At 34.9% G+C, this 23,386-nt stretch overlaps 2 protein-coding genes across 6 annotated transcripts in view; both read left to right on the forward strand.

The window, feature by feature from the left end:
• The window catches only part of Pld (Phospholipase D), a 46,489-nt gene extending 41,787 nt beyond the window's left edge, over positions 1-4,702 (forward strand). For all 4 annotated transcript variants that reach the window (XM_089732487.1, XM_089732488.1, XM_089732485.1 and 1 more), the window contains exon 20: positions 162-4,702. In XM_089732487.1, the coding sequence (XP_089588613.1) occupies positions 162-392 (231 nt within the window). In that variant the 3' untranslated portion in view covers positions 393-4,702. The remainder of the gene's footprint in view (positions 1-161) is intronic.
• Positions 4,703-6,829: 2,127 nt separating this feature from the next.
• The window catches only part of jing (AE binding protein 2 jing), a 220,575-nt gene continuing 204,018 nt past the window's right edge, over positions 6,830-23,386 (forward strand). Inside the window, exon 1 of one of the 2 annotated variants that reach the window (XM_089732483.1) lies at positions 6,830-7,194. In XM_089732483.1, coding sequence (XP_089588609.1) covers positions 6,884-7,194 — 311 coding nt within the window. In that variant the 5' untranslated portion in view covers positions 6,830-6,883. The remainder of the gene's footprint in view (positions 7,195-23,386) is intronic. The other variant, XM_089732482.1, reaches the window with a different exon arrangement.

Raw genomic sequence — 23,386 nt, forward strand, 5'->3', positions numbered from 1 at the left:
TCAGTATAGTTACAACGGCTACCCCGCCCTTCAAACGCGAAACGCATTACTGGTTCACGGCTGAAATAGGCAGAGCGGAGGTACCTACCCGCGCGGACTCACAAGAGGTCCTACCACCATTAAGTAAGCATAAATATATTATATTAGCTATGTATTTTCAGGTATTTCACAGCATACCCACGGACGCGGTACACACGTTCGCACAATTGAAACGTTATCAAGAGGAGCACTGTCAGACATTGTGGCACACCGACCCGGCGTTGGCGAACAGGAAAATAGACCTTATACAAGGTCATTTGGTCGATATGCCGCTGGATTTCCTTTGCAACGAAACATTAACGCCGCGAAATACTTCAATGGAGGGAATGATGCCTACTTCGCTGTGGACTTGATGGAATTTAAGGATATTAAGTGATTTCTCTTCATTACTTAGATCAGCAAAGTAGCTTTAAACACAACTTATACAAGGTTGGTTTTTACTTGCCACTTAACTTTTTTTTTAATATCGAAAATAAACATGAAATAATAAAAAACTGGGAACCCGCAATCGAAACTGAAGGTATCCTCTCGTGACTGGACGCGTGAGGTCGTTGACCCCACGCGTCATCTGATCTTACATTGCGTATAATGCAAAAAACATTGGAGAAGAACTTTCGACCGCAATTGTTTTTTTTTTAATTCGTCTTATTTCAACATTGCCATCGTTAATGTCGCCTTCGGAGCCAGTACGCTTACAGCCGATTGGATTGACAAAAAAAATCGAACACAGCCAGTATTTTCTTCAAGTCGCGTATTTAATTTATTGTTCATTTCACAGCAACTATATATCGTCCTTACTGATTGTGCTTTGACGTCCATGATTTGAGTGTTTGTTAGAATTTAAATCGGGTGCTAAATCGAAAATAAAAATATTAGTGGTGTAGTTAACTTAAATAACTTAAGTGTGACTTAAATAAAATCGTTTCAAAAACATTAATTTCGCAATAAAAATATAATATAATTAATGTTACTAGAAGTAGGAATCGTTAAAGTTATTTAAATGAAAAAAAATGCGGAAGCTGGCTCTTAACTTGATCATATAGTTATTCAACTTTGAGTTTTAGAGCAATCTACTGTCCGCGCGCGAGCTCCGAGGATTTTTAAGGAATGTTGACGTAATGAGCTAGTGTTGTAATTAGTCGATATTGCGCTATCGATACTAACACATCTTAAGCCTCCGTGCGAGTGTAAATTATAAAATAGTTTTATGAGGGTATTATGAACTTGAAAAAAAAAACATTTGATCACGTATGAATTTAATTTAATGAACTGATTTTTATTGAACAAAATGAACGTGAAATCTTATTAATTACTCTCGCAATCAGATTAATCAGTAGTTGAAGAATTTGATGTACTCTCCTCTTGATATCACTCTCCTCTCATACTTCAATAATAAATGATTCGACAACGTCCTCCATTAAGCCATCCTTTTGCCAGAAATATTCCTCTAATGCTAAGACATTTATTATGCTAGTGCTCGCCATTCCTTTTTCATCAAATTAAATAGCTATTTGTGCAAACAAAAAGACTTATAAGTGTAAGACTATTTATATTAGAAATCACACGTAATTAACACTGCTATCGCAAAATTAAAAACAACGAGTCGGTTAGCGTCACGTTAAGGTCAACACTAGTACTGGGACAGTGCGGGGTATGAAGCGACGGTCGGGCGCGGTGCACGCCCGCCCGCTTCTTCAGCCCCGGAATCCTCGGAGCTCGCGCGCGGAGTATAGATTTAAGTCTAATTTCGCGATTGAATATGCATTGATTAGTGGTATCGTTTAAATGTGAACTGAAACTTATCTGATTCTTGATTGTTCTCTCCAAAAAACTATTCTGGTATTCACTCGCATATTCCCTTCATACGTCACAGACCAACATTATGAATTATGTGTTAAAAGATAATAATTTATAAGGAGTGTATTTTATACGGAATTAACACGAGACAATTACATTCGTAAATCACTATAATAAAAATTAAATAATTTTGATACTTTACATTAAGAAAACAAAAATTAATTGACTATTTTTCATTAAACTAATTTTGAAGTCGTCATAGTCTAAAGGATAAGACGGCCGGGGCATTCGTATCGAGCGATGCGACTCATCCGTGTTCGAATTCGGCAAGCGGGTAAAAAAAAAATCTAGTGAAATTCTTACTAACTTAATTATGATTTCTACCATCAACGAATAAAAAATCTGTAATAAGAATCAAACTCGCAAATACTGTAATTTGCATAATCACTACACAATTGAGAGAATAGACCTCAAATCCCAATGTTGCTTGTGGACTTCGCTTTGTTTTTGTTCTTTGTTGGACCCTCTAATAAATATAGTAATTATAACATGAAATAATAATTAACTTGTAAATTTCATGAGGCAAATATAAGATATTTATTGATATTCATTGTTTTTGTAAGAGTCCATGGACACCTCAGCTCGAATGACGCTACTCACCCTGAGATATTAAAGTATTTAATTTATATAATGATGTTCCTATCCGGGTGAGCTTACAATGTTCCTTCACCAGCAGTATTTAAGGCATGGAAACGAGGGAGCTACCATCACGGACCTATAGGCCGAAGAAGCCACGATCATATTGATAAATAGCTGAATAAACGATTATTTTGTACCCATATCCTAATTTCTGCTATGCGGCAATCATTGAATACAGACAATCTCCCTATAACACGGTAGATACGTTCCTACAAAGACCCGTGTTGTGCAAAACAGTGTCATACGATACTAGAAGCTACTACAAGAAGGAAGGTATTTTTTCTAAATGAAACAACTATGCCTTTATGTATTTTTAAACTATTGCATAGCTTTTATCGCGGGCTTTGAGCGCGGCGACCGAATCAAGAAGTTCCGTAACGAAAATAAAATCTAACACCCCCACTCCGCCTACCATGTAGCTCGCGTTCAACACATTCACACGTTGCGCTTGTGTAGTGCTTCTGAAAAAGCACGCGACGTGACGTCGCACTGGATGCGCATTATGAAAATTCTGCCCATCTCTCTCTCGCACGTTCTAGCTTATGAGTGTGAAGGGGACAGTTAATGTTTTTTTTTGTTAATGTTTATAAATATAGTGTATTCTTATTTGATTATTGTTTTAATATTAAATTATTATTGTCTAATTATAATTGCATAAGTTGATCAAAAATGCTATGCAATATAGCAACACGTTTTTTTTTACCTATTACATAAAGAATAAGCAGTAAAATTTCGGTTATTCCCATATATTTTGTGTTCATAGTGCTTAATGTAATTTTCTAAATAATTTTAGACAAACATCTCGTTATCGTATTGTAGAAATACCGTGTTATAGGAAGGCTAGCTGTACCTCATCTCACAGACCAGGTTACATTTCCTCTCATCACACGTCCCTGACCTTTGACAATCCTTAGCATCATTCTTGACATTGAACTAGCTACCTCTATAAAGCATTCCCTTCGACAAATATATGTTAAGAACATCCCTACTATTATGTAATAATTTCGAACTTATTGTAAAACTTTATATGATGTACAACAAATGTGTAATTCCATTTTTATTTTATTTTAAATTTCAATTTATACCCAATTTTATTGTTTCCTTGAAACAATTAATGATTTATGTCTATATTTTTCCATTTTAACATTCCTAATATTCTAAGTTGCTGTTTAAAAATTACAATCAAAATTTTAATAAAAAATCAGTTTTAATACTTGAAGCGTTTCAATGAATACATAAGTTATAGATACTTCACTGAAACACTCCTAGTGTCGACTAATGTTTGATTTTATGTGTTATAATATTATTTTCTCTTCTGTTTTGTTATTGGCCTTTTTTTCTAATAAAGGTGTTAATATACTGTTTTTAAATATTTATAAATCTCTTCTTTATTAAAATACAAAAAAGTTCCTTTGACAATTACATAAGAAAGTAGCATTGTGAACTGTTATATCGTTGTCTTTTTATTTATAGATCTTCGACTATGTATGCATGACTTGCTAGCTGAAACATTTCAAATCAAATCTATAATGAAGCGTCGTAATTATAAATCATGGTGTCTATATATGTGTCGCATTAATTTGGAACTTAAGTTCCCGATATTTGGCAGAAATAGGAAGCTATTGTATACATATATATAAAGTATTAGAACAGAGATAACATAGAGATGTAAACATCTCAACATCTTTCAATATATGTATAGTGAAATTATGTAATTCGTATTTCGTGTAATTTATTTTAGATAATCTTATTAATCTCAAACAATACATAACTTAAACAAGAAAATGAAATGTGTATTTTAAAATTTAATTCAATTAATTGGAAAATTTAATAATAAAATGGTAAGTTATATTTAAAAATATTTCAATGTAGAAATATTCACATATTTTTATAATAGAGATACATTAATTTGGACGAGAATAAATAGAAGTGCTATACACATTCGTTTATTAATCCAGTTTGATTTCAATAGCTATTTATTATAGGTAATATATTGTATTATTATGTAATGTATTATTTTGACTTTGGGTCTACTATTCTAATATAATTACTTGACATAATATTAAGTAAATTGAGATTATTAATACTTAGTGGTGTACATTACAGTAATATTATCATAAAATGAGGTGTACTAATTATTTCATCTACAAATAAACGGTTGTAATATGTACGTTTGTTTTGGAAAGCGAATCACAGATTAAATATTTTATTAACTTTTAATGTAAGCTTGTGTTGTCTTATGTCAAATCAGTAATATATTTTGTTTCTTAAAAAAAGGTGTTTTTATTCTTCCCAAAAAAAATTCGGCATTTAAAAAAAATTGTTCACCTTTTATCCTGACAGATTTGGTATTTTTGATTTTCCAAAATTTACCAGGAGATGGCGCTGAATGCTATATGACTACCTACTGTACAAACAAAGTAAGTGACTAGGCAAAGCTCTCAGTGTTGTTCTGTGAATGAATGAATTATTATTATATCACTAGATGGCGGTATGCACTCACAAAATTGATGAGCCAAGATAAACACTAGATCGCTGAAGTTTTTAAGATGCTTTTCTTTATCGTGTTCAGAGTAATTTTTTTAAATATTACTTTTTGTCTTCATTTTTTTAAATAAATAATGTTAATCTCTGAAAAATATGAACCCACATAATTAGTGCCCACTTACTTATTTTCATTACAGAATTATTTTAGTTACATACTTAACAATAGAGAATAGTAATTTTTAATTGTGAATTTTACAACCAATTTATCTTTATTGGCCCCATACAATTTAATATGAGCAGTATGAAGATAATAAAATAATTATACAATTATCTTTTAATTAATTAAGCCAGTCAAAAGGATCACTTAAAATCCGTAAAAAAAATTACGTAAGTAAATAAAATATTTACTTCGAACTCACATTTATTACACACATTATGTACCTAATAGATGTGATTAACATAATTAATAGCATAATGAAAAGTTGAATAGTCTAGTTTCTTAAAGAAAACCAACCATTTTTTTTATATCTATGTGTCTTTTGCGTTTGTAATGTCTTCGCCTCAAAAAGTTAAATTAATTCTAAACCATAGAGTTAATAAGTACCTACCTACAAAAATATACTAACTCTATGTTCTAAACATAAACATGAAAACATTTTTTTGAATGGTGTACTGTGACATTTTATAACAACTTATTTTTGCTAGGTATGCTTCTGACCAAACATACACTAGACTTTTACGTTTCCCAATTGAAATTCTAGGCCGTATCCCATCTTATACATATGTATTTTATTATTATACTTCTCGTCACGTACGCACGGAGGAGAGAGGCCCAGAGCGTGAAAGAGACACTACCAGGTTTTGACATTTAATGATTTGAGACTGAGCTTAGGCTGTATGTACCTATAGTTTTGTCATAACCCTCAAAATCATTTAAGGGTTTTTTTTTATTTTGGCATTTATGTACGTAGTTGCTGAGAAAACTCTATCAAAACTATCAACATTCGATACCACGTGATTAAAATAAAAATAAAATTTTAGAAGTTGCAGTTACGCATTGTAAAAAAACATTTTTATAAAATTTGTAGGGAGGCAAGCATACGGTCTATCTGATCGTAAGTGGTCGCCGTCGCTCATGGACGTCAACAATGCTATCGTACCAAGAACAATTAGGCAAATCAATACTGTATAAAATGGGGGATATGTATTAAATAATAGTAGGGTATTAATTCTATTTAATGTGTGCATACAACAGGTATTCAAAAGATCAATAGGTACTAGAACTCTTTTTTACCGACATTTGGAAACAAGTTTCGATAGTTATCAAATTTTATTTAATTAACTATATTTAGATAAGTATGTTTAACCTCTGTACGTAGGTCATGCAGCCTATTAACTTAAAATCCATGTTCCAGTCATATTAATTAGAGTCCGTGAAACGTAAAGTTTCCGTGGAGAATGTAACTGATCAGTGATCATTAATTTCGGTACACTTGTTTCGAGTGACCAGTGGTACCTATGTGTGCGCTAGTTCAGCGTCAATGTGTGCATGTAGCTCATTATGCTGCATTATTTGTTGCGTTAGGGCTGGGATGGGCCCGTCCCTTCGACACAAGTCCTACGCTCCCTTCCGAGCGCTTATTTGAGTAGGCTCGTGCGTTGCGTAACACGCGGCCAATGACAGCGGCCCTGCATTTGCACGGGGCGGAGTCGTTACGTCACCGTGATCTGCCCCCGCGGTCGCGCAGTCGCTGTGACGTCACCGGCCCGCCTGCTTCCCGCACTCCCCTCGCGACTACAGCGCGACGACCGATAGCGGCCTCGTACCGAAGCTCGCGACAAAACACTCGCGCGCTCAAAGATGGCGGATGGGTCGCCTGAGGATCGCGCCGGTCTTAAACAAATGAACAATTTAACTTTTACCGCGACCGATAAAGGACACCGTGACTCAAAAAAGTGTAGTGACATTGTGTTCGACGACGAGAGCGTTAAGTTATCATACTTTAAAAAACGAAAAACGAGTGAATCGTGTGATAAAAGTGATAGACACGGCGTGGCTGAGGATGGTACGACTGTTGTTACCGATTACCGAAAACCGTCCGATGAAAGCGAAGTTGATGACAGGAAGAAGAGATGCATCGACAGATACGACAGCTCCGAATCTTCTGACAGGTGAGTAAATACCACTTTCTGTTATAAGAATACCTAGGTCACCCTAGGTGACGCGTGATTGTTTGCAAGTGTGCTGTTACAAAGAGTCAATGCTCTAGTGACCGGAGGCTGTTCAATTTCGATGTCATGGTCATCGCGAAAAAATGGAGTTGCTAAGGCGTCTCTGTGCGGTTGAATGCCCTCCGACAAATGGCGAATAGTACGGTGATACGTTGAGAAGCGAGCGCGGTTTGAATCGTTTAGATAATCGAGCGGGACCGTCGTAAAATTATTTGGTATTCTTTTGATATACCTACTTGATGCGTGAGATAACTTCACACGTTATGAAAATGTGACGGTCAGCTACGACATTTGCGTAACACACTCCACAACAGTCGCTAAATAGCTGCTAAAAATCTAACCTTGGCTTTTAATTAGCGACTAGACGGCAGATAATACTAATAATAAACATGCCTGTAGACTTCACTCATTACTTGTTTATATATTTGCGTATTATTTAACAAGCGTACAAGTTCAAGAACTATTTCTCACGTTTCAAATGCCAAGGCAACTGACAATACGAAAGTGAAACTAATTAGAAAAACACTTGGAATAAGACCAAGAAATATAAAGTAAGTTGCTATATTCCTAATGCTGAACAGCTGCCTACGTCAGAAAAGATATTGAACTTGACTCGATTTTAATATCAGGCTGAATGTTGGTCATTATCAAAATGCAGCACAAACTATGTGGCAAGATATGATAAAAATTTAATCTCTTTGTCTTTCCACATGTTCAGATGATATCAAGGGCTTAGTGCTTACGCAAATTTGAAGGTTATTAGATAACAAAACAGCAGAGTGAAATTTTCTGGTTTGAACATTAGAGTTTACGATAAAATTGTATATAATTACTAATTGAAATAAATATTCTCACATATAAATTGAGTATGAAAGGTATCAGACAGAAAGTATGATACCATGTTATTTCCTCACTGATTGTTGGTTTATTTCAACATTTCAGAACATAGAAAATGTAATCTATCACAGTAACTATAAATAAAAAACGTTAAGAGATCATTTAAAAAACCTTATAAAAGCATTTAAGCCTCTCTTGATTATCAATTTAAGACAGAATCATCAAATTAGATGAAAATATATTTTCTGTCTGTTAATGGGAACACATAGGAAAGTAACTTACCTATCTGTCTACTTTAAATACAGTTTCTGTTCTTGATAACAGTAACTCTCTTCCTGCCAAACTTCTTTGGTTTCTTTATTGAATATTTGTGGTCAGCTGGTCCAAATATCTTTCTCATCTATTCTGCTGTCTAAAATAAATAAAGCATGCATTCGGTTTTAATGTAAGATTATGGTAAAGATATAAATGAAGCAGTATTTGGAACCAAACTAAAGAAACTGGAGAATAATAACTATGATATACTGCACTTATTATATTTACTAAAGAGTATCTACTGTCATTGAGCAATGAAAAAACATAAACCAATTAGAATATTATCGTAAACTAAATTAGATATATAAACAGTACAGATAATAAATTTTGCAGACCATAAACTTTATTTTAATCTACACACAGTGGGATGTACAAAATTTAACTTTACTGATTGTAGAGTGTATAGTGAACCTGCAAAAATAGGTACCACCATGTTGCCTACTTCAGCCATGAGGTAGTTTATTTTCTGGTTTAAAGCATGGCACAGCAATTATACAATGCAATTGAGATTCTGAGTTCAGGTGTCAACATGGGTGGAGGAATTTACATGTGTAATATAACTCAACATGAGGTTGGCCATGAGTTCATGCAGCCATCTAAACATAAAAAAATACATAGTAACCGATTGTGCTAATCTTAAGGAACTCTTTCATAGGAACTAATTAAAACAAAAAATTTAAGAAATGACGACTTATTTTTTTGTAATAAACTGTTAGTAATTTCAATGACCATTAACCATTTTGCTGTAGTATCCAATTTGAAACATGTCTTGTCCAATATCATGCAGATAGTGACTGGTGAATTATCTGGGTCAGTATAAATGATGATAACATTGCTATTTGTGCTGGGTGTGCCTACAATTTTGCTGATTTCACTATGCACACATACTTATATCAGACTTTGTGATAGTAATGTGAACTTATTTAGTATTGTAATAGTAATTTAGACTTTTTTTTTTTTTTTTGTTGGGCAGATCGGTGGATGAGCTCACAGCCCACCTGATACTAAGTGGTTACCAGAGCCAATAGACATCTACAACGTAAATGCCGCCACCCACCTTGATATATGAGTTCTAAAGTCTCAAGTATAGTTACAACAGCTGCCCCACCCTTCAAACCGAAACGCATTACTGCTTCACGGCAGAAATAGGCGGAGTGGTAGTACCTACCCGTGCGGACTCGCAAGAGGTCCTACCACCAGTTACTATATATATTACTAAATGGTAATGGGGAAATATTCTACAATACAAATATGCCTATCCCTGTGCATTATAATACATTTATTTAGACCATCATCTGTACAGTGCTTCCTCGAAATATCGGAAATTGTGACCCAATGGCAGGAAATAAAAAAAAACCTATATAGCGTAAAGTTACCGCTGAGTATTCCCGATCCTGCGGACAGAATGGGAAGCAGTCGACGCCACCCAAACACGTCATTTCGGATCCTCCCGATCCACTAACGGTGCTTTTAGGTATCTCAAGCACCGGTCATCGTTACCGGTAAATTAACCCTCAGACACAGCCCACTGAGTTTCTCGCCGGATCTTCTCAGTGGGTCGCGTTTCCGATCCGGTGGTAGATTCTGCGAAGCACGGCTCTTGCTAGGGTTCGTGTTAGCAGCGTCGTCAGGTTTGAGCCCCGTGAGCTCCCCTACTAGTTAAGGTTACGCTGAAATAACATCTAAAGGCTCTCAGCTTAAGTAGGAAAAAAAAAGCTGAGCAATGTTCTCAAATAGTCCGATAACAAAAAACAAATATGTATATAAATGAAAAAGCGCGTACCTACTTACCCGTACGACACATACTATTTACAAAGAAGAATTTACCTAGGGTTGCACCTAATCGATAAGTAACCCACTTGAGCCGCGCTATCTGTTATCATACGCATGACAAGTGTACACGTCCCTAGTCACCTAGTGCGCTTGATTTCTACACGCCAACCGTAATCTGTTCGCCTTTACGACGTGTATACTTATCTACGTTTTTAATAGTTTTTTTTTTTTCTATAGACAAACTTTTTGTACTTTTGTGTAATTGATGTTTTGTTGTTATTGTAGTTGAAAACGAAATGTCTTGGAATTACATTTAATTGTATAAATAAAATGTGTCTGCCATTGTCTGCGCATCGTGCAAAAACTAATTTACTAATAATTTTTGTAGTTTTCCTTCTTACTATTGATCTAAATAAAAAATATTACGACATTCTCCATTTAATATAAAGCTATAATAGTTTACAATTTATAAGCGCGTCCACAGTAGTATTCGATAGATGGGGTTATTAGGTTTCTAAATCGAGCTATGATTGTTTTACGTGGTATAATTTTTTTTGTCTACCTACTATAGCCTCGACGGGCTATTTTGGCTTCGTTCGAGGTCCAGGCGAACCCATGGGGGCTTGCTAACATCTGTCCTGGCCAAAGCAGTGCTTCGCAAAATCTGCCACTGGACTGGAATCGCGATCTACTAAGAAGATCCTGCTTGAAACTCAGTTGACTGTGTCTGTGGGTTAAGTTGCACGTTGGCTCTTTGTCGCATTTGAAGGGTTCGACGAAAACAATTACCGGTGCTTGAAATGCCTGAAAGCACGGAGATGACCCAAAATGACTTTTTTAGAGCGGTATAATCCTATGTTAGTTTGGTTAGTAACTAATTAAAACATATTCTACAATATGTTTTCAATACTATTCAGAAGTAGAGGTACTACTTTTGTCTAGTATTTATTTCACTTTGGGCTGATCGATATTAGAAAACCATAGACGATTGAGGACCAAGGCGAAGTGTCGATTTACGATAAATATCAAAAGGAAAAAAATCGATATTGCCGAATACCGGATTATTTTATGCCACAATAAACAGTCTATTATTTTACCTATAAATGTATAAACTATGTCATAGTAAGAGAAAAAAGAAATTAACTTACCAATATTTTTGCTTATACTCTACAAAAAGGCAATAAATATTACTGTTAATATGAACAGTAAGAATGTTAGACTACAAATTATGTACTTTACAGAAATTAAAATATAATATTTTCATACCATCGATGTCCAAAATATCGTTTATTCCCCATTTAAATCTATCAAAATCGATTTTCTGTAATCCATATTATTTTAATGCATTAGATGCTCGGACGAACGAGTTAACGGTCCGACTGGTAATAAGTGATCACATAGATACAGTGTATACCTAACCATCGCTCAACAAGTAAATAATAATAAAAACTCGAATACCTACTAAATAAAAAAAGCGTACATTTTTTTTAACGATTCGCCTTGTTTATTTATCATCTGTCTCCAATAAAATAAGCTAGTTTTCTATGTTTTAACCAGTTTTACATATTGAATATATTCGCACGAAGAAAAATGAGGCCATAAAATGAAACTAAATATTTTAGTTTCATTATCAGCATCACTATATAATAGAACAATAAAATCAGGTAGATATGTACATTGAAGATAATAAATATAGGAAAGGGCTAACCAAAAATGTGTAGTAAAACAAATCGCCGATTTAAAATGCACGAGAGCGACGCAGCAGTCGACAATCTAGTAATAATAATATTGTGTGTCAACAAACAATTATTAAGTAGAATGAACACCAAGACTGTACCCAGGAAATAAAAGGTATTTATTTATTACTAATGGTATCTGTGAAAAAATCTACCAAATATCTATGGTCTCCAATATTGGAACGGACGAAACTGACATACATAATATGTATATAAATCGCGACCTTTAAAATTGTCATCATGCGCGTAATGCCGTTATTCACGAGCAAGGTTCTTATCGACTGAAAAAAGCGGAATTTCGAAATTGAGTTAATATGTAAACATTGGGTCCATCACCAGTATTTTTCTTATAAATACAGTCAAAAGAGCCGTAGTTTAGTTTTTAGATTATTTTTTTTAGTTTACCAATGTTTTGACTACGATTACTATTAACAAAATTAATACATGATTTTATCTTACTTTAAAAGACAGATAATGTACTTAACTGGTAAAAAATAAAAGATAAATGTTACCAAGATGATTAATTTTAAAAATATTATTTAAATCACTCTCCTGTAAAATTAGTAAGTTTTGAGATTATACAGTTTTAATGCGAGAAGACTTTAAAGCTAACCCAAGACCAACAACAAGTACGTCGCAAAGTTCGGCAGGCAGTAGGGCGTTCACGCGAGCCTAAGCCACAAAGGGCGAGCAGTAAAATAAAAAGTTAGGAGTTCTAACCGGGCGCGCCGAGGGAATACGAACGGGTTCCCAGACGTGCTGTGGTAATATGCTGCCTTCGAAGATTATTTATTTTGTGCTCAAATAGCGGAGATCACTTAATACGGTTTATCGGTCAATATATTATTGTTTTGTTGAAAACTAGCGACCCGCCCTCGTTTCGCTTCGGAAACTGTAATTTATTATTGATTTCTCCACTATTTAATGGATGTTATTATACATATAAACCTTTCTCTTCAATCACTCTATCCATTAAAAAAACCGCATCAATATCCGTTGCGTAGTTTTAATGATTTAAGCATACATAGGGACAGAGAAAACGACTTTGTTTTATTCTATGTAGTGATGTTCCTGCTTGTTCTCAAATTCATTTCAAACTAACTTTCTGACCTCGGTTTTTATTTAAAATTTTGTTATAGTTACAGATTAAGGAAACGATTTGATCCCTTATCACCATTTCTGACATGACACATTAATCATCTATGCTAAAGAAAAAAAATTCTACCAAAAAAACGTGTTTAATAATTTGAATGCCATTCGTTAATTAATGCAAATCCAATTCACAAACAGAGTTAAGATTTTATGTTTTTCCACATCACAAAATACCGATTGTGTTGAGTACACGAGTACGTAATAAAAAAGAAGAATAAAGGTGAGAGCCGCTTGTGCTATCTTCCGGTTGCGATTGTTTGCTATCTGAAATTAATGTAAACATTTAAATTTACAAAACAACTGACAACATATAAAAGTAGCGATGTGTGATAAGGATTCCAAATGATCAAATCAGGAAATTGCATGCATGATATGAGCCAAATGCGAAGGGAAGTAAGCTATAGAAGGGAATTTTGTTCTTAACTTCAAATATTCAAAGGTTGTGGTTCCAATTGTATGTGCAAGCGAGGCTGGCTTTTAGGATATAATCTATGATTCTATTGTCAAAGACTATTATCTATATATATAAAAATGAAACCCGTTTTCCGTTGTCACGACATAACATTAAAACGGCTTGACCGATTTGGCTAATTTTGGTCTTGAATTATTTGTTGAAGTCCAGAGAAGGTTTAAAAGGTTAGATAAATATAAAATTTTCGGAATTAAATAAAAATAACAATTTTGTTTTTCCTTTGATGTGTCCCCCGTCGGACGGATTCCTTTTGTTTGTTTTAAGTTTATCTTAAACAAAAGTTTAGGTCTTTTATTTATCGATTGAGGCACTATGAAGTCTGCCGGGTCAGCTAGTACTTCTATAATCACAGATGTCGCCAAGACTACACTTTAGACAAATATTAATAAAGACAAACAATATTTAATCTATTCTCAATTTGTCAACAGACTATACTAATAAGCAATAAGATAAGTTTGACAATAAACAAATAGTATGCATGCTTGTGTGTGTCAAATAAATGATAGTGTGTGTAATGTATTTTTATGCATAATTAAAAAAAAATAACATTCTGCACTCCTTCTCTATATTCTCTATAATTGTGGGAAATTTCATACTCCTCCGTCAGCGCAATTTTCGTAACAGGGGGTCCAAAGTTTTTGCTTCGCGTATTAATTTAAAGATATTTGATAATATTCTGACAGCTACATACCTACTGCGGTCGCGACCGGTCGTTCCCCTCCCCGCTGCCCCGGCCCCCTCGCTGTCATTAGAAGCGTGCGCGGGCGCATTGGCCCTCAGCCGTTGCATGGAGGGGCAAGCAAACTCGCCGAGTGCAGTGCTTTTAAATTTGGAAATTTTTACAGTATTAGAAACATTTTTTTTGTTTTGTGCTTTTAATTTTAGAGTTCTATTTATGTAAGACCTAGATTTATTTGTAACATAAACAAATCAGAAACAAAATGATTTTAACACGAAAAGCTACGGAAATTCTTGAAAAAAGTATAGCTTCGAGACTATTAGTTTCCTTATATGAATTTAATTACATCAATATACAAAATCGGTCTTAGTAAATTTTCATTGATGTGTTCTTAAAGATGGTATGTCTCGTTTATAAAAATCTTAAAAAAATTAAACTTGTACGATCATTAGGCTGTTACATAATTTTTAAAAACAGTTAAAATCTTTTTATATTATTTTCTCCACAAGAGCTGTGCCTACCCTTAAAAACTGATAATTTCGACACTAGAACCGGTTCCGGGATAACTCCTACACCTTTTGTTAATGACATCTAAATTAAGCAAAAAGATGAAGCACACAAAGACCCCAAGTTTTTTATTATTTGGTTGCGCACGGAGATATATGATCAGCCGGCTTGCGATGTTACGGAATTCCTGTCTTTGTGATCATCACACTGGTTCTTACAATAAAACGACAGCGTCTTAGGGTTATCAAACACGCATTTTTTTTATTTATTTCTGACAGCATAATACAAAATTAATTCCGCTCAAATTGTTGACTACGGTTTTTTTTTATTGCTTAGATAAGTGGACGAGCTCACATCCCACCTGGTGTTAAGTGGTGACTGGAGTCCATAGACATCCACAACGTAAATGCGCCACCCACCTTGAGATATGAGTCCTAAGATTTGTTGTTACAAATTCTAAATTCTGGGGTCTGGTTTCAAAAATGTATTATGTCGCAGTTTGCTTTTATGGGATATGTTTTTGTTGGTGTCATTTTGATGCTAGCTCTACTAGAAACTACCTATTACTCAAAGCGGAATTTCCTTCGGGTATAGTTCCACACCTGAAATTTGGTAAACTTGGTTAGTGCAATAGTGCAATTACTATATCATTATGTTTCATCATTTATAATGTAAGGAAACTGTAACTCTTGAGAAACTTTGAAGAATATTAAAAAATGAAATATGTTTGATCGTTGATGTATTGCAGTGTTATGAAAATGCGCGATGTCAACCCTGACACGTTCAGGTAAAAACTGAGTCACCGAGTCGTTCAACTTGAATTATTGTTTATTTTCCTTTTTTTTTTATTATTGTTTACCGTGATTGTGCGACGCGTGCTGGACTTGTACCATAAGAGAATTGAAGACAAAGGAGACTTCGAATCTACGAGCATATCATTCCTCCCACATATCTTTAAACCCTGTAATGACGCTTCTTTGGTGTTTGACGTCGTCTTTCTTCAGGCGTGATGTGTTGAACAAATAATTGCCCTATACTTCGAACTTGCTTGCTTAAATGGGTGGACGAGCGCACAGCCCACCTGGTGTTAAGTGGTTACTGGAGCGCATAGACATCTACGACGTGAATTATTAAGTTCTAAGATCTCAAGTATAGTTACAGCGGCTGCACTGCCCTTCAAACCGAAACGCATTACTGCTTCACGGCAGAAATAGGCAGGGTGGTGGTACCCACCCGCGCGGACTCACGAGAGGTTCTACCACCAGTAATACACATGCCACATTATCGTTTAGCATTCAATAAAAACAGTTTTATCGACCAGCTGCAGATAATAAGTGAAAACTGCGTATTGTGGTGAATTTTTTCTTTCGTACAAAGGGTAACCGGTATGGGAGAATGTTTACACAAGCATGATCTTTTGTCTCAAAATTATGTATATGCCTTATTGACTATCTCTTTCGAAGACTTGAACAATAGTTGAAGGCTTTGAACAGTATTTTGTTAAAGGGCAATTAAAACAAAATGTCTTATAATTCAATCTAAATCGGCGATGCTGTGATAATGCCTTATGGTTTCGGTGATGTTAATAAGAAAACTGTTGTTATCAGACAAGGGCGAAGGACCAGTCCATTGTCGTTCTGATTTTGTGTATAATCAAGGTTTTTTTTCGTATTTTACACAATGCGTTTTTAATGCAAAAGTTTAAAAAACAATATTTGATTAACATTTCCATTTAGGGATAAAAATAAATTAAAATTAAATTTTTTTTTTAATGACACTAATAACACACCACTCTTAAATAAAAGTCGTAAAGTTAAAGAAAGTTCCAAGGTCGTAGAATGCTGGGAACGAAAATTGTTGTAGGGACAGTGAATAAAATGATATATCTAGTAATGTAATTCTCTTTGTACCCTAAACTATTTGATAGAATTTTAGTGCAGTTACGTGCGATATTGCACGTCTAGTTGAATGTGGATTGCCTTTATAAACTAAAATATTAGAAATGTTTTTATCAATAATCGTTTTGAAGAAATCGTTATCGATTTTCATAATTGAATGATAGTATTGATAAAATTTAAGTAAGCGATCATTCAATACCTCTAAGTACTCTGATTTCATTGTTCCTTGCAAATGTCCGTAAGATAAGATATGTGATATTAAATAATATGTTTATTGGGACAACAACCTTGTGTGTCAAGATAGTTGGTATTCACGCGGCATTGTCTATGGGCCTCATTAAACATTTTAAGTCTGGTGGGTCCTTAGTCCCGTCTTCCCTTTAAGAACAATAAAAATAGGGTCACACTTACCGTTTGTACCTTGAACTTCATTAAAAGCCGCCAATTTCTGCAGCTTTAGTTTCACAACGTTTTGAGGTCAGTAAATTAGCAGGAGTTGTCAATAAAAAAATCACAGTGCAGTCATAGGGCAGTAACGCAACTACTGGTTCTGTGTTAATGTAATTATCGACTGTTCGTGTACCTACCGTTAAGATTGCATTGAGTGAGAACTAAAGTTAACCAAACGACAGTCGGATTAGAAAATGGCGTCGCTTGTTTCGGAAGTACTAAACTTAAATATGGTATGTTCATGTTCGTGTGTCGTGTTTGAATTAATCATGGCACATTGAAGATAAAATATCGCTGATATTTTCAATAGAGAAAAAAAACAACAGTGAAACCGGCGAATTTCGGTGTGAAACCTAAGCCAGTGTTACGCGAGCGCCATATCATGTATTTAAATGACGCATTAAATGGGTGCTTTAGCATCGGCGAAGGTCTTTAGTTGGTCATGAACTTGCAAACAAAATCTGACGAAAAGAATATATTTACATACCTATATCATATACCCGAATGAGTCGCACCTATAACGAACTGGCAAAGACTTCAACTGAGCTGGATATTTTTACTTGTAGGTTATTGACGTTTATAAAAATGTTAAAAGCCATCCTCCATGTTAGTAATATGTTATGTAATTGTTTAATTGTATATTGTGAATAAAATGATTTCCTTACATTATAAGTTAGATTAGTTTTTGTTATCGTGTTGTTTTGTCGTATAGTTGTAAGGAACATTGTGTACAAATTCAGCACTTTGTCTTGTTGGGTCGTGCGCAGATGGCTTATGTTGCAAGCCAGATTTTGTTTCTTTTCATGTATATTTTTAGCTTGTGATGTTAATTGTGTGCCCAATAAATAATATAAAAATAAATAAAATAAAATAGATTTAAAAAAAATCTTCAAATGTTAGAGGCTTCCGATTGCATTAACAGGAATAGTTTGCGGTGGTAAGACGTATTGTAAGCCCTCACGAGTAATTACCAAATATCATGTTTTTGCCACGAAGCAGTCTTACCTTCCAGCTCGAAGAACGGGATAGCCGTTACATATTTCCATTAATACTTCGACTTCATTGTGCTTAGTGTGAGTTTTTTAACGTTCTCGATAGCGTAAAAGTTAATCCGGTCACCGTTCTTGTCGAATCCGTCGCTTGCGACGAAGGCTCGACGAGTAAATTAACCCTCAGACACAGCCCACTGAGTTTCTCGCCGGATCTTCTCAGTGGGTCGCGTTTCCGATCCGGTGGTAGATTCTGCGAAGCACGGCTCTTGCTAGGGTTCGTGTTAGCAACGTCGTCAGGTTTGAGCCCCGTGAGCTCACTTACTAGTTAAGGTTACGCTGATATAGCCTCTCAAGGCTATCAGCTTAGGTAGGAAAAAAAAAGTTGACTTAAATTATACAGTTGGAACGTTTGCCTATGTTTGCCGCTAGGGGCGCTGTTCAAACTGCATTAAAATTTGAGTTAACTTTTACGTTATCGAGAACGTGAAAAAACTCGCACCAAGCACACATGTCTCAAGGAGGTTAGCGATAGTGACGTTATAATATCTATATTTACCAATTAACATCAGGTGAATTGTGAAGTCGTACCATTTATGTAACAAAATTTATGTAAATCCTTAGTGTTCTCTTAATCATAAACCGTCGAAACCTGATCGAAATGTCGAGGTTACCATTCGGCATTGTTTCAATGACAATTAGTTTAGGATTAAACTGAATCTGTAATGATTGCCTTACATAACTTTACAGATATTTTTCGCTCGTGCTCATATACATACCTAACATTAAAACACAAATGATTTATATAGTCGCCTCCACAACCCCTTCCTTAGACGCCACAGATAATTATTCAATTAGTGAACTTTCGCAATGACATTCGCGTTAAAGTCTGCAACGTGTTGAAGTTTAAATGGAAAGTCAACTGTCATCGTTGTCGCGTTGTCAAACAAATGTCAGACGAGAACTCGCGCTGTCTAGGAATTTATGTAGGTAATTGCTTAAAAACGGCAACACTGCTCAAAGTCGCACGCTAACTATGCTCCTTTCGTCTCTTGTTCTTATAATTGCACTATTTGCTTTGTCGTGGTTTTTAAAGTCTGTAGTAGTTTTACCTGTGTTTATTTCATACTAGCGCCCACTCCGGCTCCGCTCGGGTCTTTAACAAAAATTTCAACGATATTCGACGTTGTTTTATTTTTTTTAAATAAAAGAATACTTATTGGGGTATAACTATAACAGTTAGACATATGCTGCCGCGACACTTTTTGTAAATAATAATGTGTTCTACAAAGTCGTAGTACATTATTTTATTCTATCATCAATAGTTTTTGCAGGGCACACGATGTAAAGAATATTTTAGGTAATTTTTTTACACCTTAGGTTACATTACTGAAATTTTAGTAAGGATCCCTAATTTTTTTCAAAAAAGATTATACCCTATATCACTCGGGAATAGTGTAGCTTCCAAACAGTGACAAATTTTTTCAAATCCGTTCAGTAGTTTCGGAGCCTATTCAATACAAACAAACAAACAAATCTTTCCTCTTTATAATATTAGTATAGATACGTTTCATTATTTACAAATTATTTTGTATATTTTAGAACAATAAAAGTAATGTGTCTATGTATTCATTTATTTAAATAGCAAACTGTGAATTTGTTAATACTACAAAATTAGTTAAAATTACTTACATATTGTTTTACTATAGAAACAAGTTTTTCGCGCACAGATACACTAAATTTATTGTGTGAATTAAAACTAATGTGAAATTCTGCCAATTTATTTTATTTACTACATACCTCTGCCAATGGGTAACGGTTTTAAAACATTTGAATTTGGAACGAAAGATGTTGAAAACAGAATTTTAAAAAAAGTAGAATGTACAATTCAAACATAGTTTCTTTTAAATAGTAAGTACGGTGATGTAGAAAATGTCACAAATTTCACATTTACTTTTTATACACTAAACCTTTGCATTGTATTGCAAATTGCAATTGTCTGTGCGATTGTTTGGACATTGTTTCCATTCGTGTTTTTCTTGAAAAACTTTTATCGTACAAGCAGCCATCGTGTAGCAGATGTTCGAAAACACGCGGATGCACCTGCTCACACCGGCCTTTGGCATTTTCACCGATACCATTATGTATGTATATACGTTTTCACATTTACTGACATATTGGCGCAATTATTTATTTTTGGAATTTTATACAAATAAGATCGCTATTTTCTCATTTATTTGCATGCGAACGGTCGTGTCGGGCGGTCGTGGTTAAGAGCTTGAGGTCTGTCGTCTCCTTCTCTTCTCGTCCAACTGAATCGTATCGGTGTTCAGGCAAACGTTTTGTACATGGCTCGAGAAGTAAAATAAACGTTAGAATACTAGGTAAGTCGATTAATATCTACCTAATAATTTTTCGTAAAAAAAAAAACAACTTGAAATACAAGAGGAAAAAATGGGTTATACTATTTTTTTAATTTTATTGATAAATAGTCGCAAAATATTTAATTACAGCTATATTGAGATTCTAGTAATTTGCGAAATGTAGGGAACTTGTTGATGATAAAAACATAAATTCGCGATTGGTCTTCATGGCGTCCGCAATAAGAATCAAATAGCAATCTGAAAAAATTCTAACAGCGGTTATACTGAAAATACTTTTAGTTATGATACAATAAAGAAGCCAATATTTACAAAATTAGGAAACAATTTTGTTAAATGAAAAATAAAAAAGAAGAATCGCGATAATCGCACCATACCCATCTACTCGTAGGTATACAGTAGAATGAGATAGAGAGACAGAGCTTGAAGGGCATAACGCTTTTTCATAACGTGACGATTTCTACTAGTCAACTCGTACTACTTCGTTCCGAAAAGGAAAGGATTCGCTCAAATTCAATAAAAAAATAATTGTAAAAAAGTATTTGCTGAATATAACAAATTATCAACTAAAACTCCAAGATAGGGTGTCATTAATCGCGTGCTACAACCTGCCTACACGTTAACAATATAATAAAAACTAATAAGAAAATTTTAGATTACATTTTTAATAACAGGAAATAAAAAAGAGTAGGCAAAGATTTTACCTCCAGTCAACCTTTTTGTATCTGAATGTTAATAACCAAACTAACGGTACACAGATAACAATCAACCTGTGCAAGTCGTAACAGGTGTACCAACATGAATGTAAAAAAAGTTGTTTACTCTATTTTCTTTTATTAATGTTGGCAAAATTGTTTGGAACGTATTTTGAAACTTCATTATCACGAATATTGGTAATAACATACAAAAAATTATATTCTCTTTCACTTTTCATTTTAGATTGAGTTTACAAAATGTAAGCAAATTCTTAACGACGAAATGATTAAAAAGAGGAAATTACAGTTGAAACTGTACCACTACAATAAATATTCTACTATTCCTCTTAAGTGGCCTCGTTCGCTCCTAAATATGGGCAGTCGACAACTTAATGCGTCTTCCGGCGAATTTCCTGTCCTCAACCTTGCCCATCATGATCAGTTAAAATAAATACCTGGAGCACGTGCCCAAAATATTCAAGTTTATTTTATTTTATTTTTTATTGCTTAGATGGGTGGACGAGCTCACAGCCCACCTGGTAGAAATAGTCGGGGTGGTGGTACCTACCCGTGCGGATTCACAAGAAGACCTACCACCAGTAAACCAGTTTTTGCTTGGTCCCATTAGACTTGCCGAACTGAAAAGTTCCTACTAATTACCGGATAATATCAACTTATACTAGGTATACATGAAATGTGAACAAGAATGCAGCGATACAACTTCATCCAATGAAAATAACGCCTGTCTATTCTCAGCAGTTTTTTTTTCTATGTACCTATCTATACATATTCTGGCTTCACCTTGACCGGTGGGCGAGCTCACGAGGCTCAGCCTGAGAGCTAAGAGCAACCCGAGCAAGGGCAGTGCTTCGCTGAATCTACCGCCGGATCGGAATCGCAACCCCCTTAGAATATTCGGCGAGAAACTCAGCAAGTGGTAGGTACCACCGCCTAGCCTATTTCTGCCGTGAAGCAGTAATGCGTTTCGGTTTGAAAGGTAGGGCAGCCGTTGTAACTATACTGAGATCTCAGAACTTATATCTCAAGGTGGGTGGCGCATTTACGTTGTAGATGTCCATGGGCTCCAGTAACCACTTAACACCAGGTGGGCTGTGAGCTCGTCCACCCATCTAAGCAATAAATAAATAAAAGTGTTTTGATTTATTACAGTGCCAAATAAAGGGAAAAAAATACTCGTCACTATACCTAAGTACCATTTCCCGAAGATCGTTCCTTAGCTGACTAAATTGGCCTCTAAACCTCCTCTAAACATAGATCAGGTAACAAACAGACTGTCTATTCACAAGAGTCTAAATAAATGTTCGTATGACCGCGGGCGTCGTGCTAAACAGCCGCTGCATATAATTGAGTTTTCGTGACGTGCTTTTTTTTGTTAATCATAACGTTTAGTCTGAAGGACGATCAAGGACGCGCATCAATCAGAACGAAGTTTTTTGCATTAATAATTATAAGCGCAGTAATGTGTTTTTGCGTTCCTTTTATTCGTGCCGTTGTTACGGTGTCTTAACACGTTTTTAGCTTGACCTCTGTCTAGTCTGTCTATGTAACGGAATGTTTGAATGTAATCTTCAATTCAAAACGTCCTATTAACTTGAAATTTTGTACGCGCATCAAGGATCGATGATAATAAAAACCCGGATCATTAGGATAATAAATCTACTTTGGTTCAGTGGTATAGTAACAGTGGATATACATATCGTCGTTGTCAAACCAAAATCTGTTATGTACTCTTTTTGTGATTTTTACTTTTTGCCCTTTTCGTATAGTTCACAGCCCTATCTACCGTATAAAAAAAACTGTTATAAGTTTATAGCTTTTATATTTATCTATAGCTTTCATTTGAAATTTCTTAAAAATTCACCTTCATATAAAATTATATACGAAAATGTTTTTACTTGTTAATTCAAAATAGAGTTTTTGCACATAGCAGATTTTGGTTTGACAGCGACGATATGCCGGGTTGAGCTCTCCCAACCATCACCTGTGTCCTCGTGGTCAGTCATTTGTAGGTTAGACTACAAATAAGAACACAATTAAATAAAATCAGACTAGAAACGCGGTGATCTCAGAGACGCGTGCGATCGCAACGGTGCCTCCAAAGAGAATGCCTTCTCTTTCAAATGACCGTCTAGTCACTACCATCATAGACTAACTCTTCAAATGTCATACGTCATCCACAGATTCACTGACACTTGACATACGTCAATCTATTGCACGAGTCAATAGT

The sequence above is a fragment of the Bombyx mandarina genome, chromosome 13 (assembly GCF_030267445.1).
Source record: "Bombyx mandarina strain Sakado chromosome 13, ASM3026744v2".
Lineage (NCBI taxonomy): Eukaryota > Metazoa > Arthropoda > Insecta > Lepidoptera > Bombycidae > Bombyx > Bombyx mandarina.